The 27,560-nt window shown below is 54.1% G+C and overlaps 1 protein-coding gene across 1 annotated transcript in view; it reads right to left on the bottom strand.

The window, feature by feature from the left end:
* Positions 1 to 4,598: 4,598 nt before the first annotated feature.
* The window catches only part of STYXL2 (serine/threonine/tyrosine interacting like 2), a 74,292-nt gene continuing 51,330 nt past the window's right edge, over positions 4,599 to 27,560 (bottom strand). Inside the window, exons 4-8 of the mRNA XM_076053765.1 lie at positions 24,567 to 24,801; positions 20,273 to 20,490; positions 14,050 to 14,200; positions 9,703 to 11,930; positions 4,599 to 6,792 (exon numbers count right to left, since the gene is read on the bottom strand). Of these exons, the coding sequence (XP_075909880.1) occupies positions 6,626 to 6,792; positions 9,703 to 11,930; positions 14,050 to 14,200; positions 20,273 to 20,490; positions 24,567 to 24,801 (2,999 nt within the window). The 3' untranslated portion in view covers positions 4,599 to 6,625. The remainder of the gene's footprint in view (positions 6,793 to 9,702; positions 11,931 to 14,049; positions 14,201 to 20,272; positions 20,491 to 24,566; positions 24,802 to 27,560) is intronic.

Raw genomic sequence — 27,560 nt, forward strand, 5'->3', positions numbered from 1 at the left:
GGGGGTTGAGAAATGTGACGTCATATAAAAATGCGCAACTTTAAATAAATATAGACAACACGTTCTACTCCATTAGACTTTTTAATAAATGTTTTTTCCTACAACATCAGAGTACAGCGCCACATTAAATACGCACTACAATGACAATAGTTTAAAGCGATTTGAATCATGTGTTTTTTTTTTGGGGGGGGGACAGAGCTTTGTGAGGTCATATTTGAGGGGGGGTCTGACTTTTTGTGACGCCGTGTGACGAGGGGGGGGGTGTCAAAAATCGTCCAAAATCGCGTGACGTCATTTATGGACGGCCCCTTACAAGGAAAAACATACAACGGGCGACGTTTCGAGCAATAACCATTCCACACGATACATTGAAATAGAGTGGCCAGTTGGAAAAAATATAATCCAGCAGTGGAACAGCATTGGATTCTATTTTTTTCCGCCTGAGGACGACCGCTTGTGTTGCAACCGAAACGTCGTGATTTATTTTATACCTACGTGACTTTACCAAAAGAACCAAATAGTGTGGTGGCCACCGTTCCTAACCAACTAACCACTTGAACGGAATCCCTATATGGTTGAACCAGAACAGCCGACACGCCGTCGTGTCGTCATGTACGGAGACTGAAGAGCGAGGATCGAAGAAGACGACTTCTTTCCCGGGTTGAACAGCCACGCTCCCTCTCGGGGCTCGGCTTCTATCTTCTGTGGCGTGGTCACGCCCCTGGTCACGCCCCCTTCTCGACCCTTCGCGAGGACTCTGGGTCCACATCACGTGGCCCGCTCACCTCCTCTTGGGGGCCCCCGTGCCCCCTCGTCCAGTCGCGTGCTCTCGCGGGTTCTCGCGGGTTCGCCCAGAATGTCATGTCCTGACCCGACCTCCGTGACATCCGGAATCTACCCTCTAGTGAGCTCTTGTGTATAGTACACCCACTGTCGCCATAGAACGGCCCATTTGTCATCAGGGGCCGTCCATAAATGACGTCACGCGATTTTTGACGATTTCTGTCACAAAAGTCAGATTCCCCCTCAAATATGATGTTACAAAGCTCTGCCCCCCCCCCCAAAAAAAAATAGAACATGCTTCAAATCGCTTTAAACTATTGTCATTGTAGTGCGTATTTAATGTGGCACTGCACTCTGATGTAGGAGAAAACATGTATTAAAAAGTATTTAATTTAGTAGAACGTGTTGCCTATATTTATTTAAAGTTGCGCATTTTGATGTGACGTCACATTTCTCAAACCCCCCTCCTCGTCACACATCGTCACAAATGTTTGATGAGCCCCCCCCCACCTAGGTGCGTGATGTCATTCATGGACCGCCCCTTACACTTGTAACGCAAAGATAAGGGACACAGATTGTATTGGCTTGCTCACTTAGTCATTGCAGCTTATTTCTGCGTCTAGTGTAACTGTTAGCGCGCTGAGCTACGAACCCGGCAACCCGAGGTCGAGTCCCGCACACGTAGGCGAAAGCCTACGTGTTAAACTGACCAGTGATGATTATCTGAACCGGTCCTGGGTCTCCCCTAGGTCAACTCGGCCTCAAATGAGCACCTGGTGTGGTGCGTAAACCTGACCACTGGGGAGACACCGGCGATCGGGCGTGGTGCTGGCCACACACACCCCCTGGTGTGCTGTGAACGGCCTTCGTAGGTTCTGGTTAACTGCACTTGCAACAATAGTTTATTAAGGCTATACGGGGAATCTTTGTGTTTATTTGTGGTAGGAAGCGGCGGCACAGCGGCTAGCCCAGCACTGCTCTTACCGGCAGCTCATGTTCAAGTCCCACTCACGGCTAATAAGTGACAGCGAATATCCGAACCGGTGCTGGGCCTCCCCCTAGGTCGACTCGGCATTGAAAGTTAGTACTTGGTGCGGTGTGTGGTGTAAAACATCAGCACTAGCGAGACAAAAGGTTGTGGTGCTGGCCACCCACCCCCTCGTGTGCCACGTTGGTCTTCATAAGTGCCTACTCACTAACATCACTTGACCCTAATCTGGTAAAGGAACCGGTATCTTTGTATCAAATTTCTATGAATCTCTGTGAATCTATAAATCTCCCCTGGCCACTCCATGCGAATGCACGGCTCTGTATGTCAATCTATTGATCTCTGCGTGCCTATGGGTATCTGTGCGAGTCTATTGATCTGTGCAAGTAGATAGGTCTCTGAGTGTATGGCCCATTTAGAGCATTTGGCTCCAATACATTTCCACGTGATGAGCCACTTCGTTGAGCTATCATTTGTGGCCAGGTCGCTTCTGAAAAAGCTCTTAGCTCAGTGGGTTTTACCTGGTAAAATAAAACAGTCTTTTGTGATTTACTTACCTTTCCAATACTTTGCACTCCATCGTGTTTTTGTAGTGTTTGTTGTAACCTTTTGATCCGCCCCTACTGGACATCTGTGAAAAAGAGATTTACAGCTCATCGGATTCCTCCAGTGTCATTTTTTTATTCCGATATATCTGTGCGAGACTATGGGTCTCGATGCGATTTGTATGGCTCTGTACGTGAATCTATCGATTCGTCTTCCTCTTACATTGCTTTAGGAATAGCGGAGTGGAGAATCATATCTGTGATGACGCCTCATTCATAGAAATCTTTGCGAGTCGATGGGGCTCTGTACTAGTGTATGGTTCTGGATGTGCACCTACAGTCGTATTCTTCGTACCGCTGACGTTTATGCAGACCAGAGGTGGTTGATGAGCCAGACGATTGCGTCAGTAGCTGGCGATCATCGCTGTGATGACGCCGAATGGGGCACTGAGTCGACGTTGCATGTCCCGTGGCTGTTCTGCCGGGTGACCGCAGTCTCTGCACACCGCCCAGAAAGTTTTAATTTCCCATTCATGCATCGTCGTCGTCGTCGTCGAGTGTCCGCATCTGCTGCTGCTGCTGCGATGCGGCTCAGGGGTTGTGGCCCCATGAGCTTCGCGGATAAACGGACACGAGAAGCAGCGGCCCTCGTCAGCCAGGGCTTTATTTAAAATCCCCCCTGCCCACTGCTGTGAGACACTGTTGGTGGCGCTGTGAATGCTCACGGGCGCACTCACTCCCGACGTGAGGCTTCCTCCATGCACGTGGAGAGATAGGAGCAAGGCGGGCTGGCTCACACAGCCTCCGATAGCTTCTCGGTGGCAGGGTGCTGGGGGCAGCGCAGCGGTGACAACTCGCAAGAAGGTGGCTGGGTTCGATTCTCTTCGACTCGGGGTCCTTCCCGTGTGAAGTTTGTAGACCTACCCCCTCCTGTTCCGCAGTGTGTGTGTGAGTGTAAGAGCGGTAGTGCAGTCGTTCAGAGCATCACGCTGCCATGCCGGTGACCCGAATTTTACTCCCGCTAAAGGCCAACACCAGTGACGAATATCTGAACTGGTTCTGGACCTCCACTAGGTCGAGTCGGCCTCACATGTGTAGTGTGGTGTGTAGACATCAGCAATGGAGAGACAAAAGCGGCCAGGCACTGAGCCAACCTCACACCCCCGCATCTGTTAATATCAACCTGAAGAGGTGCTCACAAAGCACTTGCCTACAATCTGTTTAGGCGATACGGGGATCTTTTTCTGTGTTGGAGAGCATAGAGGGGGCTAAACGGGCGAAGAACGGCCGAGAGAAGTGATTGTGTCAAGGCCGTAGTCATGGAGTCAACATTGGGGGGGACCAAATCTTCCAGGGGGTCTGGGGGTCCCCCCCCAGAAGAAAATCTAAATTTGAAAACGAATTTCCTGCCTAAAATATTTTAAAAATCACTAACACATAGAATGGACTGTTTATAATTTTTTTACAATAATGTCTAATAGTGTATTGTATTACATTGCTCTGTTTTTTTCTTTTTTACCTTTTGTTTCATTGTATGTAATGGCAGAGATTAATAACAATATAAACAGAAATATATTTTATACCAATATATTGGGGGGGATATTTTGAGCATATTTGAATATTGGGGGGGATGTGTCCCCCCAAATATATGTTATAATTACAGCCTTGGATTGTGTGATGCGGTACAGGAGGATACGGAGCTGAGTAGACTTGTCAAAGACCAGTACCAGCTCTCTGCGGAGGAGGCTCGTGAAGGACGCTGCTGGGCAGTTGGAGCCAATCGCCCTCCAGCAACAACGGAGGGTGGAGGAGCGACGTTTACAACGAGCGGAGTGCCGGGCAGATAAATGCAGAAAGTCGACACAGTGGGAAGCACAGTTTGTGCACGTGTCGGTTATCTCAGTCAGTCAACCAATGGCACCTGGGTCTGTCCCGTGACCTGCCAGTGAAAGGCTTCGACATTTCACGTGGCCTCAAAAGTGCACCTAGCCTGGCACAAGCGTGTCAGGTGAACGTGGCCACCACTCGAGTGGTGAATGGCGGCTGTTGTTGTTGTTGAGCGTGTGGAGTGGAGTTTGTTTCATCCCGAGTTCTCCGGTTTCCTCCCACATGCGCGGTGTAACTTGGTATATTTACCAAACATCCCCAACGCCGAAAAATATAAAAACTAATCTGCAAATAACTCAATGTGGAATCACAGCAGCAGCAGTGGCAATATCGCCCGCCCCCCTCCCCCCCGACTGCAAAAACACTTGGCAGGACCACCCCTCCTGATAAATGAGTCTTCAGACTCGGTGAGGTTCTCTCCTCTGGGTAAGCAAGCGTCGTCATGATGCAATGAAGGACTCCGAAAGCCGCACTTCTTGGATTAAGTTTATTGCCCTTTAACAACAACGTCCATTGCCCACCACCGGCCAACACCACTCCCTTGCTTTACCTCTCCCCCCACTTCCTCCCACTTATCCTCCCATCCCTCCCACCTCTCCAATCCCCTCTGCTCCCCTTCCTCACAGTCCCTCGACACCTTGCCTCTTTCAAATATCCCCCACCTCCCTCCCTTTCAAACCTTCCAACTAATCACCATCTCACAAGCCACATCATCATAGCTATCTTTATGCAGTAGCGCCCCCCCCCCCCCCACGTGGTGGTTATGGTGTTAATCATATCCATGTCACCCCTATGTCCTACAAAGACGCTATCCAAGGATGTCTAACATCCTTACAATAATAAAAACACACGCATGAGGCTGGAGCCTCCAAAACTACGGTCCCTGCCCCCCATCCTTCACCCCCATGCCCCTTGGGTCCACGTGGTTCTAAAAACCTCTCGGTTTAAATGAGAAAAATGGCATTACATGCTGCACTTGCCCGATGATTGCTAAACCCCTGCACGCGACGGGAGAGAAACTGCTGAATCGATTATAGCGCCCTCATGAAGGTCACGTGTGTGTGTGTGCACGTTATGTCGATGTGTTGGTGATGTGTGTGTCACGTGGAGGTCACGTGTGTTGTCACTTGTTTCATGTGGAGGCCACGTGTCACATGTCTGTCAGAGGTCACGTGCATCACAGGGAGGTCATGTGGAGATCACATGGAAGTCACGCTTGCCACGTGGATGTCACGTGTGTGTCACTTGTGTCACGCGGAGGTCACGTGTGTCACTTGTGTCACGCGGAGGTCACGTGTGTCACTTGTCACGTGGGAGTCACGTGTGTGTCACTTGTGTCACGCGGAGGTCACGTGTGTCACTTGTGTCACGCGGAGGTCACGTGTGTCACTCGTGTCATGTGGATGTCACGTGTGTCACTTGTGTCACGCGTGTGTCACTTGTGTCACGCGGAGGTCACGTGTGTCACTTGTGTCACGCGGAGGTCACGTGTGTGTCACTTGTGTCACGCGGAGGTCACGTGTGTGTCACTTGTGTCACGCGGAGGTCACGTGTGTCACTTGTGTCACGCGGAGGTCACGTGTGTCACTTGTGTCATGTGGATGTCACGTGTGCATCACTTCTGTCACGTGGATGTCACGTGTGTGTCACTTGTGTCACGTGGAGGTCACGTGTGTGTCACTTGTGTCACGCGGAGGTCAGTGTGTGACTTGTGTCACGTGGATGTCACGTGTGTCACTTGTGTCACGTGGATGTCACGTGTGTGACTTGTGTCACGTGGATGTCACTTGTGCGTCACTTCTGTCACGTGGAGGTCACGTCTGTGTCACTTGCCACGCGGAGGTCACGTGTGTCACGTGGATGTCACGTCTGTGTCACTTGTGTCACTTGGAAGTCAAGTGTGCATCACTTGTATCACGCGCACGTGTGTCACTTAGCGGGCTGGCGTGTCAATTGTGCGCGTACACGTGACACGCGCCTACACGTGACACGCGCCTACACGTGACACGCGCCTACACGTGACACGCGCCTACACGTGACACGCGCGTTACGGTGGCCAGTGAAGGATGAGCGCCGCAGAAGTGGAGCTCACTCGAGCGCTCATATCCTGAGTGGGCGACGCTCCCCGCACGGTGCCGCCGCTGCCACCGCCGCCACCACCAGGATGAACCTCGCCGGGCCCTTTCCGCACACAGGAGGGGGTCGCGAGCCGTGGGAGTGCCACAGCTTGTGCCTTCTCGTCATATTACCTCACGCCATCTCGTGTCGTCTCGTCGTGCCATCACGTGGTGGCACGACGAGATGACAATCATCTCATACCCGTCTCACCTCGCGTCGTATCGTCGCGTCATATCGTCTCGTCGTGCCTTCTTGTTGCCGTCGCCTCCGCGGCCGCCACGTCGTGGCCGTCACGGCGTGGCCGTCACGGCGCGGGCCGCGAGCTGTGGAAGATGCTTCGCGATGTCGCCTCCCGCCGCATGGCGTCGCGGCGCCGCCTCCACACGCGGATCACCTCCTCATCCGCCTCGTCAAACTCTGCTCCGTTCGAGGACGCCGCCTCCACCTCCGCCCCCTCCTCCTCTGCGTGACCTGCAGGGGGAAGCGAGGACATCGTCAGGTGGCTCCCTCCCGTCCTGAGGACTCGCCCCCAAGAGCCTTATATCGGCAAACTCGGCGCCACCTTCCTCCCTCCTTGCCCAACCTGTGCAGGTGCCCTCCCGTATAATTCGTTCTTGCACGGCTACATCCCCCCCTAGGCTCTGCTCGAACGATCCGGCGGGGTTCGGTCACACCCAGTTTTAACTAACACGGCCGCCTCTCATTAGGGGGCACGGATCGATGCTCGGCGATAATTGATGCTCTCCCCCCCCCCCCCAAAGCATCCTCGCATAGCCAGGAATTTTCCATAGCGGCTCTAGTGGAAGGTTGCCCCCCAAGCCCTGCTTGGTCAAATGATAACAAGCGCCGCCCCACGAAACAGCTGCCGTGGTAAGCCACCGAGGGGCATTCTCATCGCGGCGCCCTGAGTTTGATTCCCAACTCAGGTGCCGCGGTGACCAGATGTTAACTTTCTCACTTGGTATGAAGGAGGTGGTGGGTTCGATCCCAACTCTGATGCCTGCTGCATATTTGGAGTATATGTGTCTTTCTATCTTCCCGTGGTCATGTGGATTTTTCTCTGGGTTTTTCCCTCCACATTGAGAAACACGTGTTAGTATTTGGCTGCTATAAATTTCCACGTGATAAGCCACCTCGTTGAGCTAACATTTGTGGCCAGGTCGCTTCTGAAAAAGAGCTATATGGCTCAGTGGACCTTACTGCTAAAACAAATCAATTTGTTTTATAGTAATAAAGTATTAAAGCTTTCGTGACTGCATAAAATTACTCATTGGTTTTTTCGGTAAAGTCACGTATGTAGAAATACAATAAAATTATATTAAAACAAAAAACAATCACGACGTTTTGATCACAACGCAAGCGATCTTCATCAGGTGTAAAGAACAAAATCACGGAGGTAAATACAACAACAAGATGAGAGACGAGAATTCAACAAACCTGAAAAAACATGTGAAGCACATCCAGTCAGGCCAACAACACAGTTAGACACTTCCTGGCGGACCACGAATTTCAGAAGAGTGTTAAATTTCGTGTTCAGCCTTTGGATTGCACATACCAGCATAGATAGAATGAAAAATACGAGGTACACGGTCAGTAGAAATACATATACAAGTCCACCAAGAGGTAAGGAGGGAGGAAAGATGGACAGGGAGGCAGAGAGATAGGGGGGGGGGGGGGGCAGAGGGATGAACAGAAGCTTAAATAGGAAATACGGTTGGAGGGGGGGTAGGGGCCAGAGCGAGAGCGGCAGCTCAAAAACGCACATCTTATACAAAACAGCAGCTCAAAAAAGGACCACCTCTTGTAAATACAAAACGGCAGCTCAAAAAATGACCACCTCTTGCAAATACAAAACGGCAGCTCAAAAAAGGGCACATCTTACACATAATTACAACGGTAACTTCCCCGTAGACTTTACCGAAAAAACCAATGAGTAATTTTATGCAGTCACGAAAGCTTTAATACTTTATTATCACACTTCTACGGGGAAGTTACCGTTGTAATTATGTGTAAGATGTGCCCTTTTTTGAGCTGCCGTTTTGTATTTACAAGAGGTGGTCCTTTTTTGAGCTGCCGTTTTGGATGTGTAAGATGTGCGTGTTTGAGCTGCCGCTCTTGCTCTGGCCCCTCCTCCCCCTCCAACCGTATTTCCTATTTAAGCTTCTGTTCATCCCTCCTGCCCCCCCCCCCTCTCTCTCTGCCTCCCTGTCTGTCTTTCCTCCCTCCTTACCTCTTGGTGGACTTGTATATGTATTTCTACTGACCGTGTACCTCGTATTTTTCATTCTATCTATGCTGGTATGTGCAATTCAAAGGTTGAACACGAAATTTAACACTCTTCTGAAATTCGTGGTCCGCCAGGAAGTGTCTAACTGTGTTGTTGGCCTGACTGGATGTGCTTCACATAATGTTTTTTCAGGTTTGTTGAATTCTCGTCTCTCATCTTTTTGTTGTATTTACCTCCGTGATTTGTTCTTGACACCTGATGAAGATCGCTTGCGTTGTGATCGAAACGTCGTGATTGTTTTTTGTTTTAATATAATTTTATTGTATTTCTACATATGTGACTTTACCGAAAAAAACAATGAGTAGTTGTTTTATAGTTTATCGTTTAGTTTAGGTATCTTTCTGCATGGAGTTTGTACGTTCTCCCCCTGTTCTGCATAGTGTGTGTGCCTGCCCTCGACACTTCACGCGGCCTCAAAGTGCACCTTAGCCTCGCACAAGCACCGTGGAAATGTCACCGCCACTTAGTGGCAAATGGCAGCTGTTGTTGTGGTTGTTGTGCGAGTGGGGAGTGATGACGTAGGAGTTAGCATGCAGCACTACGGACCCAGCGACCAGATTTCGATTCCCACTCACGGCCAACTCCAGTGACGATTGTCTTAACTGGTTCCGGGTCTCTCCTAGGTCAGCTAAGTCACAAATGAGCAACTGGTGCGGTGTGTAAACATCGCCACTAAAGTAGACAATACACGACGTTTCAGGCAATTATATTCTTGCTCATTCAAAGTTTTAACAGAAGGCATTTTGGTGATAGGGCCTGGGTTCTGTTCTATATTAAATAGGAAAAGAATCAGCAGAAAGCACTTGGTGATGGTTGCTCGGGCTCACAGATCGATCGCTCTGCAATGAAGGGATGGCCACTGCCCAAAACATCACCTATTATTATTACATATACATGCGCACGTTTACACAGTGCACTGTTGAGTGTTGTTTGCTCATGAACAGCACTTTTCAACAAAGACTCTTTCCAGGGACCAGACCACAGACCTACCGCTCTGCGCCACTCTTAGTTATTGTTCTCGTTGTGATTGCCACGCTTGTGGTTGCCCAGGAGAGCCTCGGAGTCTCAAGGCCCCGGCTGCGCTCAGTACTCACCGGCACTGCCGCCACCGCCGTGCGGGCGCCGGGATCTGGAGACCACCTCCTCGGCCTCCACCTGGGAGACAACGCTCATCAGCTGGCGCTCCTCCCTCACGACGCCGCCGCCGCCACCCATCCCAGGTCGTCCCCGCCAACTCCCGGGGAGCGCCTCGCTGCACTCCTCGCTCCCCTCCCCGCCCGCCTCGCCCGTTTGCCTGAACGACTTCTTGAGCCGCTGGGCTCTGCACGTCAGCCTCTGCACCGACTCGAGGAGGCTGGCTGTCGTCTCTCCGTCGCCCTCTCCCACCTCCTCTTCGGCCCCCTCCCGCTGGTGCGCATCATTCCCCGACCCCTCATCCTTCCTGCCAGTGCCATGCTTCTTCTTGAAGATGGTGCTGCGCTTGTTGCAGGCAGCGATGCGCTCCTCGGCGTAGCCGCTCATCATGCCCAGCACCTCGCTCCGCGTGCGCCGCTCGCTGCGCTCCAGGCGGCCCAGGTCCACCTCGTCCTGGAAAAGGGTGAACAGCGGCTTGCTTGTGCCACCTCCTCCACCTCCTCCTCCTCCTCCACATGAGAACCGAGAGGCGGCGCTCTCCGACCGCGAGCTCCACGCCTGTTGTCCGCTGAAGGACGCTGTCTCGCTCCCGTTGTGACCTCCACCGCCGTAGCTGTCGCGGCTCAGGTACGAGCGTCGGCTCGTCGCGGTCGCTGCGCTGCGGACAGAACTCTGCGCGCTGAACACCGATGATGTATCGTCGTCGTCCGCGTACGCCGGGTACTGCTGCGGCTGCTGCTGTGGCTGCTGCTGCGGCTGCTGCTGCGGCTGCTGCTGCTGCGGATGCTGCGGCTGTTGCTGTGGCGGCAGCCGAGCGGCCTCCTCCCTGTCTGCATCCTCTCTCTCTATGCCAGCGAGGATCCCGCGGCTGCGCTCCAGCGCCTCCTGCAGTCGCTCGGCAGCGCCGGGCTTTTTGAGCGCCTTGGCCGCCGCCGTGGGCGGCTCGCACGTGAGCGCAACGATGTCGTCCGACATGTCCGTGCGCAGCTTCTGCTGGCGGCCCAGCTTCCAGCGCTGGTAGGCCGCGAGGTCCGGCAGGCCCGGGTCCGGCTGCGGCGGGTCTGGCGGCGCCGGCGGCTGCTCCGCGTCGGCACCTTCCCTGCCTGCGCGCCGGGCTGCTTGCCGGGGCGGGAAGGCCTTGTCGAAGGCCCGGTTCCGATCGTCCAGCTCGCGCTTCTTGAGGCGCCAGCGCTGCACGGGTGTGAGGCCGCCCAGCACCTCCTCGCGGCCGCCATAGAAGCTGAAGTTGGACTCGGTGTCTTCGTCGTCGTCCGCGCGCCATCTGGGCACACCGCCCTCCATCGGGTCCAGCGACACATCCGTGCTCGCCCTCGTCCAGCTGCTGCCGCCGCTGCCCTCCGACGCAAGGGAGTCTCTCCTGCCCGCGCTACGAGCCGGTGTCCGCCCGCCCCACTCCCCGCCTCCCCGTCTGCTCTCCTCATCCTCTGTGGACAGCCCGGCCCGGGAGCGACCGTCCCCCTGGCCCAGCGTCTCGTTGCGACGCCTCCACTCCCGAATGATCTGATCCACCTCGTCGTCCGAGTCCGCAGGCCGCGGGCGCCGGCCGTCGGTGCCGTCGTCTCCCGCGTGCTCACTCTCCCGGCCGCCGGGATGGCCGTCTCCGTTGGATGGCGCAGCGAGAGGAGATTTCTGCACTTGGCCGGACACCTCGAGATGCTCGCTCTCGAACGCCTGGGAGCCGGAGAACCGGCTGCTGGCGCGGCTCGCGACGCTGCGGCCCGGCTCCGGCTCGTCGTCCCGTGTCGACTCGGACCATAGCCTCCTCCGCCTACTGCTCCCGCTGAGCAGCGAGGAGGAGCGCAGGAGAACGGTACTTGCGCCATCGCTGTCGGTGTCGCACACCTCCATGCGCGCGTGAAGCGACCCCGCCCAGGAGCGCCGCCGCTCCTCTGTGCCGCTCGCCACGCTGCTCGCCACGCTGCTCGCGTCGTCCTCGCGGGAGGTCCACCGCCGCCGCTTGTCCACTTTCTCCTCCAGCAGGTGGCTCGTCGCCCGCTCGCGCACATGCACCACGCTGCTGCCGCCGCTGCTGCTGCGGCCGCTGCTGCTGCCCCCGTCCCCGTTGCCGGTGGCGGCATCGTTGTTGCGGCGGCGACCTTCGCGCGCCGTCGAGGCCGGCTCGACGCCACGCTCGCTCAGCAGCTTCTCGTTCAGCTCCCGCAGCTGCCTGCAGTCACACGAGGCAGCAGCAGCCACAGCAGCAGCATCAGCAACAGCAGCAGCAACAACAGCAGCCACACGGAGCAGCAGCAACAGCAGCAGCAACAGCAGTTGTGACGCTCGCGCCTCGTGAGCCTTTCTGTGCGTGGTGTTTGTATGTAAGTCCTCCAGGTTCTCTGGTTTCCTCCCAGAGCTAAAAATGCACACGCACAGCAGAACGGTTATTGGCCAAAAACATTTCAATGCTGAACATTTTTTCCTGCATATCAATGAATGTGGGATCACACACAGCAGCAACAGGAGCAACTTTGTCCCGTACTACTGCAACAATGTGGCGGGACCCTTGTGAGTCTTGAAACTCGGGCTAAGGCTCTCCTGGGGTGAACAAGCACCATTAACGGGCTCCGGGATTCTGACGCGGCGAGGGTGGCGTTCAGTTCACGTCATTTAAGTTGCACCCCCCGGTTTCTACCTCCCCCATCTCTGGGAGACCATGTCGCTTCCGACGGCATCGTACGCTCCGGCCCTCGTCCGACGTTTCAATCGTGTCCCGGATGGTAAATGAGAATCACGGTTACGCTTTTAAGCGCCGATGTAATTTATCAAGCTCACAGGGTATCTAGCCTGGTACTGGCAGTATGAGCGCTCTGCTGACAGTGGCAAACGGTGTCTGCTGTTGAGGTGTGCATGTACGTATGCATGCGCGCGTGTGTGACCTGGTCAAGGCCTATGATACCATCAGTAGGCCTCGGCTCTGGGTTGTTCTTCGTGCTTTTGGAGTCCCTGACCCCCTGCTCATGATCATTAAGGACCTTCATGATGGAGAGCGGGCCCGGGTAAAACTACGTGGCCGGGAGTCAGAGCCATTCCCTGTACACCTTGGGGTGTGACAGGGATGTCCTCTGGCTCCCACATTATTTAACATCTATTTGACCACGTAGTTCGTTAAGCTTTCAATAGCTGTACCAGGGGAATCTCCATTTGGTACAGATATAATGGGAGGCTGATCGATGCCCGGGTGCGGTCAAGGGATGGCTCCGTATTGCTCAACCACGTTATGTATGCCGATGATTTGGTAATAGCTGCTCATTCAGAGGAGGAGTTGGAGACGCTGCTGCTGAGACTGTAGCGTGCCACTAAGAGATGGGGCCTTACCATCAGCCCCACCAAAACTAAGCACCTGCCTGGGTATTTTGTACCATCGGACACTCCACCCCCACAACTCCCAATCGGTGATGGGGCAGTTGTGGAGAGAGTGGAGAGTTTCCCATACCTGGGCAGTGTGCTTATGACCGGCTCCAGTTTAACAGTAGAGGTCTTACTCCGAATCAGTCGAGCGGCAATATCTTTTTATCGGTTGCGTAGCGCTGTGTGGAAGCTACCTGGTCTGTCGCTCCGCACTAAGCTTCAGGTCTTCTCGGACACGGTCATTCCCTCCCTTCTCTATGCTTGCGAAACGTGGACCCCCTTAATGGAACATCTTCGCCGGTTAGAAACATTTAGGCTAGCCTGCCTACAATCCATCCTGGGTTTAACCAGCTGGATTGTGTGAGGAGCTCACAAATACTTGAAAGATCTGGACAAAGTCCCATTGGTGAACTCCGGCAGGCAAGGCTGCGTTTGCTGGGTCATTGCAGACCGCATGCCCAGCCACCAAATGCCTAAACAGCTTTTGTTTGGCCGGACAGAGGGGGCTAAACGGGCGCGGCACGGACTAGAGAAGAGATAGAGGGATGTGGTACAAGAGGATGTGGAGCTGGTGGACTTGCCGATGACTGGTACCAGCGATGTTAACATCGGCCTCTGTGGAGGAGGCTCGTGAAGGATGCTGCGCTACTGGGCAGTTGGAGGCAGTCGCCCACTAGCAACAACGGAGGGCAGTGGAGCGATGCTTACAACAATGAGCGGAGCATCAGGTGGCTAAAACACAGCAAGTTGGCACAGTAGGGGACACAGGTGGTGCATCTGCCAGTCATCTCAGTCAGTCAATCCATGGCACCTGGGTCTGTCCTGCCAGTGGGCGTTCGACACTTCACGTGGCCTTAACGTGCGCATAGTCTGGCACAAGCACCGTGGTGATGTCACCGCCACTTAGTGGCATGTTGTGTGTGTGTGTACGCGCGTGCCTTAGGAAGCCCTCGTTTGGAGAGACCGGTCGCTTGAGCCGGATCCTGGTGAGCGCCTCCAGCAGGGGCAGGTGATGGTAAATCATGAGGTACGCGGCCACGAGCGCCGCCGCCCGGCTGTATCCCATCACACAGGTCACCAGCACCGTCCCTACCACACACACACAGGTTCCCAGCACTTATGAAGGCCAGCATGGTATACAAGTGGATGAGTGGCCAGGTCCACACTCGACTACCTTTGTGCCAATATGCATGTTTACACACCGGACCAGGCATTCATTTAAAGGCTGAGTCAACCTCGGGGAGGGCCCAGCACCGGTTCAAATAATCATCACCCGTGTCGGTAGCTGCGAGCGGGAATCAAATGCACGTCCTCTGCTAGGTTTCTACGCACAGCACAGTGCTAGCCGCTGCGCCACCGCTCCCTGTAGCTAGTGTGGGGGAGTTGAGTGACTGAGTGTGACCACGGCAGAAATGCCTGCCCCCCCCCCCCCCCACTCGCACACAGCCTGTGGAGCCTGGCCCCTAATCCCAGCTCATTTACATCACCTGGCAAGGTAATCCGTATCAAGTTGGGCGTCACAAATCGCACACGCAGCCCCCACGGTACAAATCAGACCACACGCACACAGACACACACGTGTCATGTCATGTAATCTCTCTCCGGCTTTCAGATGCAATTATTGACACAGGTAGAGATGTACATGTGTCTACGTACGTATGGGAAGCAGTGGCACAGTGGTTAGTGTGCTGTGCTACGAACCCGGTGACCGACTTCAATCCCCGCCAACCGCCAACACCAGTGACAATTATCTGAACCAGTCCTGGGCCTCTTCCTGTCTTAAATAGAGTACCTGGTGCGGTGTTTAGTAAACATCGCCTCAAGGCTAAGGCAGCCAGGCGTGGAGCTTGCCACCAGCTTTCACGTGGGCCATGTTGGCCTTCGTAGGTGCTTGATAACATTACTTTCCCCACACACTGTGCTCCGTTTCAACGTTTCCACGTGCGACGAGACCCTGTATTTACCCAGAGGGCCCAGCGGAACCACACAGGGTCCTACAAAGCCCATAGGCACCACAGAGGGCCCTTTAAGGCCTAGCGGGCCGTGCAGGGCCCAAAGGCACCACATATGGCACTACAAGGCTGAGGGCCCTACAAAGCCAAGAGGAACTGCACAGGGCCCTACAAGGTCCAGAGGGCCCTAACAAGGCACAGATGAACAACACAAGGCCCTAGAAAGCCCAGAGCCACCACACCAGAGCCCTATGAGGCCCAGATGCCCCTACAAGGCCCAGATGACCCTACAAGGCCCAGAGACACCACACAGGGCCCAACAAGGTCACTACGTACACCTGTAATCCATTGCACACAGATGCCATGAAACTCCCATCCCATGGGCATCGAGGAGCCATTCCCTGGCTCGTTAGGAGAAGGCAGTACAGCAAACACGTGGACTCCACCCGTTCTATCTGTATGGGATAGAGTGCTGCCCCCCTTCGCATGTTTTCGGTTTTCTTGGGTGCTCTGGTTTCCTCCCAATAACATATTAATACAGAGGACCATAGAGCTTGGGCAATTCTTGGTAGCACTGGCTCATCGCCCGCATGACTGCTGCTGCTTTCCCGCTCATCTGTAGTCCCTCCTCCTCCTGGTGCCTCCCAAGTTGTCCTCTCTTTCCCGCTGTCTCTCTCTACGAGAGGAGTGCACGAGTGAAAGCTGCACCATAGTGGCAAATGCTGAGCAGCGTTACGAATTTGACGATCGTTGTTAATTCTCATTGCATTCACATCAGCTGGGCAGTGTGGTGCCCGGCCACCACAGCACCATTCACGTTGAGAGAGAGAGAGTAGCTGTTTTAATCAGTGGGCGGCAGAGTCGAGGCCTAGCGCGCGCACGCGGGTAGGGGGAACAGCCCGGTCGCGTGTCCTGGCCGATCGATCAATCTCATTGTCAGGGAGCCCACGGCAATCACCGCCAGGCTCCCACCCCCCACTGCCCGTTCATACCCGTGCCCCCCACCCCCCAGGGTCAAAAGGTGGCGGCAACCGTACTGGCGGCTGGACCATTACATTATTCATGACGCGCGCACGTGCGTAATGAATAACGCTTTAATGCAATAGCCATATCAATAAGTGATATTCCAGTACATCTTTAAGGTCCGCCTCCGATTCTGGTGTTTAAGTTCTGCGGCTTCCCCGTGAATGGCTCACCACCCCCACCACCCCCACCACCTGGCCGGTCCCCACCACAGAAATTCAAACAGTAGTCTCCTATTTGGGGGTCATGGTGTTGGTCAATAAGTGATTATTTACGTGGGTGATTATTAATAATTAATTATGCTTGTTCGCCCAGGGAAAGCTTCAGCAGTCTCAAGGCTCGTTAATATAGGTTTTTTTGGGTTAGATCGCGTAAATGTGTCGTTAAACCCGCCACTACCCGACACGGCCAATTAGTAAGGATTTTCACGTAAATAGAACGTGCCAATTCGTTACTAGTACAGCACACCGGTGTGTTGGAGAGCAAATCCACAACATTTACAACCTGAGTATGACGTTTTGCCAGTAATTTCAACTAGCATCATTAGGCGGACAGCCAAATTTGTCCTACCAAGTGTTTCGCAGTATGGGAGGGGCAATGCTGCTGCTGTGTGATTCCATTGAGTCATTTGCAGGTGCATTTTTCGGAATATTTTGGCTCAATATCATTTACATTGTATGGGGTTTTTTTTGTTTAGCTATGGGAGGAAACCCTGTGAAAATCTGTCGGAATCCCATGCAGAACAGAGAGAGAACAGTTAAAGGCCTCTAGAGCACCCTGGGCTAGTAGGCCTGCCACGCCTGGTTTGCCTGCCCAGTTCCTTGCACCTTCGCGGGCAAGGGTAAAACCTGGGTAGTCCAAAGTCTCTTACCGTCTTCATCATCACCATCATCAGTAGCTATGATCTATCCACTGCTGAATTAAGACCATTGAGACCCATGAGTTCGCATCGTACATAGCCAACCGTGCTAATCGAAGGTGTGGAAGAAGGAAAACTAAACACACCAAGACGTTAAATTTTGATTTAAAGCTTTCGTGACTGCAGTAATTCACATTCTTAGCTCTTTCGGTAAAGTCACGTTGAAGGGAAACAATAAAATAATAAAATATATATAAAAAAAAATTCTCACGACGTTTCGACCATAACACAAACGGTCATCATCAGGTGGTTTTTCACACCTGATGATGACCGTTTATGTTATGGTCGAAACGTCGTGAGAATTTTTATTTTATATATATTTTATTATTTTATTGTTTCCCTTCAACGTGACTTTACCGAAAGAGCTAAGCATGCACCAAGACGTTGTAAAGAAATTACTTTTCAGTCTAGATTTAAAAGTGCATAGCTTCAGTGGCTTCCTAATGTCAGAGGAACAGCGTTCCAGACGGTCTTAGAAGCGCATCTGAAAGCGCGGGATGCAGTGACCGATGGTGAGCCAAAAGCCGCTGCGAGGATGACCGGAGTTCGCGTGACGGTTTATGCTCCTTGATGAGATCAGCGAGGTATTGTGGTTGATTTGTGGAAAGCACTTTTCAGTGGAATGAGTAAGACCTTATAAAAGCTCTCCTGTTTCACTGCACTACAGCTCATGGTGGAACCCTCCCCCTCCTCAGCGCTACCCACAACCTCCTCTCTCCAACAAGTTCCAGAACCGATACTCCTGGGGCGTCGTTTCTCCGAGGCAGCCCCTGCCATCCGGAACGCAACTATCACCATCGTCCCGCTGTTGCTGCACGTTCGTAGCAGCAGCAGCAGCTAGCAGTGGCTAGCAGCAGCAGCAGTGTTCAATCGAAGAGACACTTAAAGGGCCCACCTTATTCACCAGGCTTTTGAGGGACACCGAGATTGGCTCTGCACCTCAGTCATGGGCATTTATGTCCGTGCAATATTTTGTGCGTTATTAATTGCATAATTGTAGATTCCTCCACCCATGTGGTGGACTCTGCCTGTACCCAGACCCTGTTTCATCTGGACCATTTGGTTTGTGTTCAACCACTGTACTGCAGGGTCACAACGACAAGCTCACTCACAACCAAGACAAAAGATCCCCCTTGTTGCCTTAACAGACTGTTTGGGCAAGTACTGTTTGGGAGCATCTATGAAGGCCGGAATGGCACACGAGGGGGTTGGTGGCCAGCACTATGACCGGCCGCCTTTGTCTTCCGAGTGGCGATCTTTACACACCACATCAGGTACTAATTGAGGCTGAGTCGACCTAGGGGAAGCCCAAGACCGGTTCAGAATTGGTCGTGAGCAGGAATCGAACTCTGGTGGCCAGGTTCATAGCGCAATGCGCTAACCATTACACTAGCACTCCACTCACCCACTCACACACCCATCCACTCAGTCACCCACTCACCCACTTGCTCGCTCACCAGACTGCAGGTCACCTGACTTCTCTTTCCACCTCTTTCCTCGCATTGTCCCACCCTGGAATTCCCTCCTCCCTTCATCATAATCGCCTCTTTTTTTTCCCACCAAACTCTTGCAACAATACACAGTAAAATCCACTCCACTCAAGAAACGGCACTACAATCACATAAATTACAACTGAGGGCAGATGGTGCCGAGTTAATCCCCCTCAACCAGGATGCGAACTCCTCCCGATCGTGAGCCCGCTCGTTCTACTGCTGAGCAACAACCACCTGGCGGGATTCAGATATCACTCCGACGCTGGCCGGGGGCCGGGGTTCAGAGAGAGAACAGCGCCCTGACCGCGGCACCACCGCTCCGCCATCTGTCCATGGGTTTTTTCCCTGCGAGCCGTCTGCCGGCCACCGCCTCCTCCCCCACAACCCCCACCCCCGCCACGAACCTCCGCTCAGCACCGTGATTAATGTGCTGCCAAAATCAATGTTTAAATAAAGCCGTCATTAATTTATTTATTATCATTATTATGCGACCCATTCAAGTCACTCATTGTGTGGCGCTGGCGGTGATGCGGTGGTGACGGCTCGCCCCTCGCAGCAAAAGAAGGGGCCCTGGGTTCGATCCTTGACTCGGGGAGCCTTCTTTCTGCGTAGAGTTTGAACGCTCAACTCGTTGGACTTCATCCAGCAGTGGATAGATGATAGCCGCTGCTGCTAATGATGATGGAGATGGTGCAAGGACCTGGGGAGGCAAACCAGGTGATGCAGGTCTATCCCCCAGTGGCTCTAGAGGCTTTGTTCTCCCCACCGTGCTGCGTGAGGTGGCCTCCGGGATCTGCGGTTTCCTCTCATAGCTAAAAAAACCCACGAATAGTGGAAACGGAATTCGCCCAAACATCCAAATGCTGGCAAGTTACCTGTACATTACTCTATGTGGGATCACGCACCAGCAGCAACATCGCCCGCTCCGACTGAGAACAACTTGGCAGGACCTTCCTGAGTAAACTGCATAATTATTTACACGTAATAAATAACACTGTTCAAAGGTGAGAGTTTAATTACGCCAATTGCACAAAAAAGACAAAAAAAAACCCCTACAGACTGTTCGGGCAAGTACTGTTAGTGAGCACCTATGAAGGGTGACCCGGCACACGAAGGGGTGGTTGACCAGCACCACGCCCGGCCGCCTTTGTCTCCCCAATGGCGATGTTTACTACACACTGCACCAGGTACTGATTTGATGTTGAGTCGAGGCCCAGGACCGGTTCAGATAAGAATTAATCGTCACTGGTGTTGGTTGCTGTGAGCGGGAATCGACCTCGGGTTGTTGCTGGGTTCATAGCGCAGCGTGTTAACCGCTGCACCACCATTCCCCACACTGGAGGGTGGAGCGTGGGTGGAGAGATGGTGGAGCGAGGGTAGAGCGAGGGTGGAGCATGGATGGAGTGACAGTGGAGCGAGGGTGGAGCGAGGATGGAGCGTGAGTGGGGCGTGGGTGGAGTAAACGTGGAGCGTGGGTGGAGCGCGGGTGGAGCGAGGGTGGAGCGTGGGTGGAGTAAACGTGGAGCGTGGGTGGAGCGTGGGTGGAGCGAGGGTGGAGCGCGGGTGGAGTAAACGTGGAGCGTGGGTGGAGCGAGGGTGGAGCAGGGGTGGAGTGTGGGTGGGGCGTGGGTGGAGCGGGGGTGGGGCGGGGGTGGAGCGAGGTTGGAGAGGGTGGAGTGCAAGTGGAACACCGGTGGAGCGAGGGTGGAGCGTGGTTGTAGCGAGGGTGGAGCGCGGGTGGAACGAGAGTAGAGCGAGCAAGCGTGTGCGGTACCCTTGTGGGTGAGCAGGGCCTCATCGATGAAGGCGGCCGCCGGGTAGAAGTGGCCGCTGATGTCGAAATCGGGGAAGTCGTCGGCGGGCACGGCCAGGTAGGCGAGCTCCATACCGCGGTAGAACTCGTGGCCCGTGAACACGCCGGTGCCGTGCGCCGCGTTCACCACGTGCGTCACCGCCATGCGCTTGAGCCGCGCGCGGTTCATGGCCACGCTCCTGGGGACGGCGCCACACAAAACGGAAAAAGGTCCTCACCCCCCTTTTTTGTTATTTAAGGCTGAGTCCACCTAGGGGAGGTCCAGAACCATTGCCACTTTTATTTGTCACGGGGCACAGCGCAGCGTTCACCATTGCGCCACTGTTCACCCGCACACCCGTGTGTGTGTGTGTGTTTTAACACACAGGAAAAAGAACCCCCGTACAGCCTAGCAGACTCGGGGCAAGTATGCTAGGCTGCTGTTAAGCTAGCGGCCCCTACGAGGCGGGTGGGTGGCCAGCACCGCCACGCCCGGCCGCCTTTGTCTCCCCCAGTGATTAATACTTTACACACACACGCCACAAATTTTCGACCTAGGGGAGGCCCAGAACTGTTCAGAAAATATCGCTGCCAATTTTATTGGTCAAGAGCACAAAGCAACGCTAACCACTGCGCCACCGCTCACCCTCTAGCCTTCACAGACTGTTGGGGCAAGTGTTGTTAGCGAGCAGCACCTATGAAGACCGGCACGGCACACGAGGGGGTGGGGGGGCAACACCACGCCCGGCTGGTGATGATGTTTACACATCGCACCAGGTACCCATTTGAGGCCGAGTCGACCTAGGGAAGGCCCGGGACTGGTTCAGATAATCGTCATTGGTGTTGGCCGTCAGCGGGGATCGAACTCGGGCCACCGGGTCCGTGGCGCAGCGTACTAATTGCTGCGGCACCACTCCCCGCCGCGTCACACACCTAGCAGCCCCATCCCTGCACCAATGAGTGAACTTTCCCTATTTTATTTAAATCGAGGAACCCCACGAGAACAGGGTGATGAGAACGTGCACACGCCACGCAGACGGAGAGGCGCCCGGGAGGTCTCGAACCCAGTGTCCCCAGCCCACTTTCTTGCCGTGAGACGCGAGCGTCCGCACCACCGCAGCGCCGCCCTGCCGCCCAAAACCAGGAAGATGAATTCAATTCGGAGGCGAATGTTAACCCATTGATGCACGGTAAATGGGCAGCGTGGCACCCTTACTGAAGCGAGCGGCCCCGGGGCAGCATGCTCGCGCCCTCTGCTGGCTGCTGCTGCTGCGAAAGATGAGCAAAGGCAAAGATCCTCCCACCCCCAGTCGAGCCTGAACAGGCGCCTCATGGCCTCTCTATGTCTCTGGCCTCTCTATCTCTCTGGCCTCTCTATGTCTCTGGCCTCTCTATCTCACTGGCCTCTCTATCTCTCTGGCCTCTCTATGTCTCTGGCCTCTCTATCTCTCTGGCCTCTCTATCTCTCTGGCCTCTCTATCTCTCTGGCCTCTCTATCTCTCTGGCCTCTCTATCTCTCTGGCCTCTCTATCTCTCTGGCCTCTCTATGTCTCTGGCCTCTCTATCTCTCTGGCCTCTCTATCTCTCTGGCCTCTCTATGTCTCTGGCCTCTCTATCTCTCTGGCCTCTCTATCTCTCTGGCCTCTCTATATGAACGTAATGACGGTACACCGGTGGTGCGTAGTAAAGTAAAAAAAACGCATTGTTTATTTTTTTTTCCACGATTCCCAACCCCGGTCAGAAATGTTGCAGGTTGGTGCGTCGAAATCAGTTATCGTGATGTCGAAGCAGTCGGAAGACAGAATGTTATAACGAGCGGCTGAACACGAAGCTTTTCAGTCTGTTGCCGTATAGCTGTATAGCTGCTCCGTGTTCCAGTTTCATTTATTAGGTACTAGCTTTACTACCCGGCTTCGCCCGGGACTTGGATTCACCACGCCCGGCCGCCTTTGTCTCCCCAGTGGCGGTGTTCACACACCACAGCACTTACTCGTTTGTGGCTGAGTCGACCTAGGGGAGGCCCAGGACCGGTTCAAATAATCGTCACCGGTGGTGGCCGTGAGCGGGAATCGAACTCTGGTCGCCGGGTTCGTAGCGCGGCACGCTAACCACTACACTATAATGCGTTACGCTTCCACATGCGCGGGTCACATGACAGATTTGACGTCACAGCTCACTTGCCGTGCAAAAAATGAATTCATTATTGAGCTCCCGCCCCCCCCCCCCAAAAAAGTGTATTTTTATAATTTTTGCATGGTGTACAGTCTAGAAAGTACCCACATGGCAAATTTCAAGTTTGTTGCATGTCGGGAAGTAGGCTAAACATTTTGAACAGACACACATAATCACAACTCTTTGGTTCTATTCGGTAAAGTCACGTAAAAAACAACAACAAAAATTCACGACGTTTCGGCCACAACACAAGTGGCCTTCATCAGGTGAAGGGACCAGACTGTCTAGAGGACAGCGCTGGAGTGAACACAGCCAAGCTCAGACCGCGACCTTTAAGCTGTGAGAGGAAGCAGAGTGCCTTGACAAAGGAATTAGCATAAAATTAGGATTTAATTGGCGGCCTTAGCATGATGAACGATGTATATCGTTGTATATCGTTCATCATGTTTTTTACGTGACTTGACCGAATAGAACTAAAGAGTATGGATCCTTGCAGTCACGAAAGCTTTAAATCTAGAACATAATCACAACTTTGCCTTTTATATGTATGGAGATAGCCCTGTGAGCCATTCGGCTCTTGAATCAGACGCAACCGCAACAAACAAAAACATGAACAAAGGCAGATTTGACTCCTCGTGCCCGAGACTTGATCAGACAGTTCATCGATTCAACGGACCCAAATGAAAGGTCAGTGTTGATCTTTTTTAGCAAGTCTCAGTCGACTCAACAAACCTTCGCATCGTGTTAAAATTGGCGACAGGGTCAATTAAAGACTAATAAAACAGATTTGCTGATTCAAATTTAGATTTTAGTCTGTTTTATGAGGACCGGTATATGTTATGATGCACGTCCATATACATGTGCGCTATGAAGAAGGCCTGTTGTCTCAAAGTCGCCCATTGCATGTATTTTGTTCTTGCTTGTAAGCCCACGTGTACGAACACGCCGTTATTATTCACAGGGAGTGTGTTGAGTTGTTGTTTGTGCACCACCTGTAGCGTCACCAGATGATTTGGAAAATAACGAATTGAGCTGACGCGAGACACCTCATTTCCAGGCTGTCCCTCCAACATAACTTTATTTATTGTACACATCCCATCAGCCACAGGGCCTTCCTTCTGGGAGTGCATTCCAGCAGCGTTGGTTCGGGCTTTGCTTGAACATTGCTGGTGAACTGTCTGGTAGTTTAAAAGGCAAGGACGCTGGGTGAATGTGTTTTGATACGGGTCCTAGTTTGACGCAAACCACTATAATACGCGCCACAGCATGATCACCGGTGTCGGAATGTTCACCCCACATGCGCTCTGTCACTCTTCCTCTCCTCTCGCTATCGTGACTCACGAGATGGCACGCATGACAGCAGGTTCACTTCGGTGACACTCACACAGACAAAGACCCCCCGTATAGCCTTAATAGACTGTAGGGGCAAGTGCTGTTAGCGAGCACCTATAAAGGCCGGCACGGCACACGAGGGGGTGAGTGGCCAACACCACGCCCGGCCGCTTTTGTCTCCCCAGTGGCTGAGTCGACCTAAGGGAGGCCCAGGGCCGGTTCAGATAATCGTCACTGGTGTTGGCTGTGAGCGGCAATCGAACCCGGTTGCCAGGTTCGTAGTGCAGCGCGCTTACCGCTACACTACCGCTCCCCACAGATGCACACGGGGGGCCCCTACGCACACGTATGCTCACACTCACCCACACACTCGCTAGCTCACCCACACTCACCCACACACTTGCTCATCATTGCTCTCTCGCTCACCCACCCAAGCATGCTTGCTCACCCACACATTCGCTTCCTCACCCACACTCATTCACACTCGCTTGCTCACCCACACTCTCTCTCGCTCACCCACAATCACCCACTCACTCGCTCGCTCACCAGCTCACCCACACACTCGCTCAATCACCAGCTCACCCACACACTCGCTCGCTCACCAGCTCACCCACACACTCGCTCGCTCACCCACTCACCAGCACACTCGCTCACCCGCTCACCCACACACTCGCTCGCTCACCCGCTCATCCACTCACTTGCTTGCTCACCCACACTCACTCACCCACATTCACCCACACACTCGCTCATCCACACTCACTCGCTCACTTACACGTCCCCGATGTAGATGCCGTCCCACACGAGGTCGGCCGCGTTCTTGGGCGTCTCCATGCGGCCCCCGGACAGCGCCCGCTGGATCTCCATGACGCTGGGCGTGCCGAAGCGGCCCGACTTGTCACTCTTGTCCTGCACGCGCCGGTACAGGTCCTCCACCAGCAGCTGCTCCGCGCACTCGCTGCGCCCGGGACCTCCCGACTCCGCGAGCCGCATCTTGCGCTCGCCCAGGTCTGTGGGACACGGGACGATTACAGCGGTGAGCACGGTAACGTGTTGGTTGGCTGCACGGGCCTTGCAAAGCCCCACCAGGGTGTTTCGCAGGGCTCTGCATGGGCCTCTGCACAGGCCTCTTCAAAGGCCTCTCAAGGACATGGACCTCCCACAGGCCTCTGGAAAAGCCATTGCATGGGCCTCTCACAGGACTCTGAACAGGCCTACACAAAGGCGTTTGCAGGCCACCCCAGGCAGCGGGGGGCCAGTGACGCATCGATTCATAGTGAAATGGATTCTCTGTTCACGATCAACGGATCTATTTTCGTTTTAGAAACATTGCACCTGTGTAATCCCTTGAGATGGAGCATTGAGGTGCAGCAAGGGTGTTCAAGGTGTCCAGGGTGCCCATTGACTCATGCATAGCAAACATGTGACGACACGTGTGCACACGTATTCTAAGGCCCACTGCTACTCCCTGCCCCCACGCCTCAGATACGACCAGTCCTACCCCTATTACTACCCCAACCCTACCCCAACCCCCATTCCCTACCCCAACCCCCACCACTAACCCAATCTCTATCACTACCCCAACCCGACCCCAACCCCCATTCCCTACCCCAACCCCTATCACTACCCCAACCCCTATCACTACCCCAACCCTACCCCAACCCCTAATTCCTACCCCAACCCCTATCAAGACCCCAACCCCTATCACTACCCCAACCCTACCCCAACCCCTAATTCCTACCCCAACCCCTATCACTACCCCAACCCCTATCACTAGCCCAACCCCTATCACTAGCCCAACCCCTATCACTACTCCAACCCCTATCACTACCCCAACCCTACCCGAACCCCCACCACTACCCCAACCCCCACCACTTCCCCAACCCCTATCACTACCCCAACCCTACCCCAACCCCCAATTCCTACCCAAACCCCCAATTCCTACCCCAACCCCTATCACTACCCCAACCCTACCCGAACCCCCACCATTACCCCAACCCCCACCACTACCCCAACCCCTATCACTACCCCAACCCTACCCCAACCCCCAATTCCTACCCAAACCCCCAATTCCTACCCCAACCCCTATCACTACCCCAACCCTACCCGAACCCCCACCATTACCCCAACCCCCACCACTACCCCAACCCCTATCACTACCCCATCCCTACCCCAACCCACAATCCCTACCCGAACCCCCACCACTACCCCAACCCCCACCACTACCCCAACCCAACCCCCAATTCCTACCCCAACCCCTATCACTTCTCGGTGGCAGCCCCAACAGTCTGGAACGCTATCCCTCTGCACATTCGCAGCATCACCTCAATTGCCTCCTTCAAAAGACACTTTAAAAACTCACCTCTATAACCGCGCTTTCGAGCGACTCTGAGCTTGGCTCCGCGCCTCTGAGTTAAGGCCATTACGCCCGCAAATTTGTGCGCGTTATGAATTGCATTATTATTATTAACCCCAATCCTACCCCATTCCTACCCCAACCCCTACCACTACCCCAACCCCCACCACTACCCCAGCCCCCACCACTACCCCAACCCCCCCCCCACTACACAAACCCCCACCACTACCCCAACCCCCATCACTACCCCAACATCTATCACTACCCCACCACTACCCCAAGCCCCATCACTACCCCAACCTCCACCACTACCCCAACCCCCATCACTACCCCAACCTCTATCACTACCCCAACCCCCATCACTACCCCAACCCCCACCACTACCCCAACCCCTATCACTATCCCAACCCCCACCACTACCCCAACCCTAGCCCAATCCCCACCACTACCCAAACCCCCACCACTACCCCAACCCCCACCACTACCCCAACCCCTATCACTATCCCAACCCCCACCACTACCCCGACCCTACCCCAACCCCCACCACTACCCCAACCCCCACCACTACCCCAACCCCTATCACTATCCCAACCACCACCACTACCCCAACCTCTATCACTATCCCAACCCCCACCACTACCCCAACCCTACCCCAACCCCCACCACTACCCCAACCCCCACCACTACCCCAACCCCCACCACTACCCCAACCCCTATCACTACCCCAACCCCCACCACTACCCCAACCCCCACCACTACCCCAACCCCCACCACTACCCAACCCCTATCACTACCCCAACCCCCACCACTACCCCAACCCCCACCACTACTCCAACCCCCATCACTACCCCAACCCCCATCACTATCCCAACCCCCACCACTACCCCAACCCTACCCCAACCACATCACTACCCCAACCCCCACCACTACCCCAACCCCCATCACTACCCCAACCCCCACCACTACCCCAACCCCCACCACTACCCCAACCCCCACCACTACCCCAACCCCCATCACTATCCCAACCCCCACCACTACCCCAACCCCCACCACTACCCCAACCCCCATCACTATCCCAACCCCCATCACTACCTCATCCCTATCCCAACCCCCATCACTACCCCAACCCCTATCACTATCCCAACCTCTATCACTACCCCATCCCTACCCCAACCCCCATCCCTACCCTAACCCTACGCCAACCCCCACCACTACCCCAACCCCCATCACTATCCCAACCCCTATCACTATCCCATCCCCTCCTTAACCACTTCCACCTGTCCTGTCACCATAACTACACCACTACTTTTAATAACCCCACTCTCTTTTTTAACCACTATCAACTTCTGTACAATTTTATCCTTGTTGTAAAGTGCCTTGGATGTAGGCCATATATAAATCTATATCAGATAA

Source organism: Petromyzon marinus, chromosome 62 (assembly GCF_048934315.1).
Source record: "Petromyzon marinus isolate PM22_M1 ecotype Great Lakes invasive population chromosome 62, UKy_Petmar_22M1.pri1.0, whole genome shotgun sequence".
Lineage (NCBI taxonomy): Eukaryota > Metazoa > Chordata > Hyperoartia > Petromyzontiformes > Petromyzontidae > Petromyzon > Petromyzon marinus.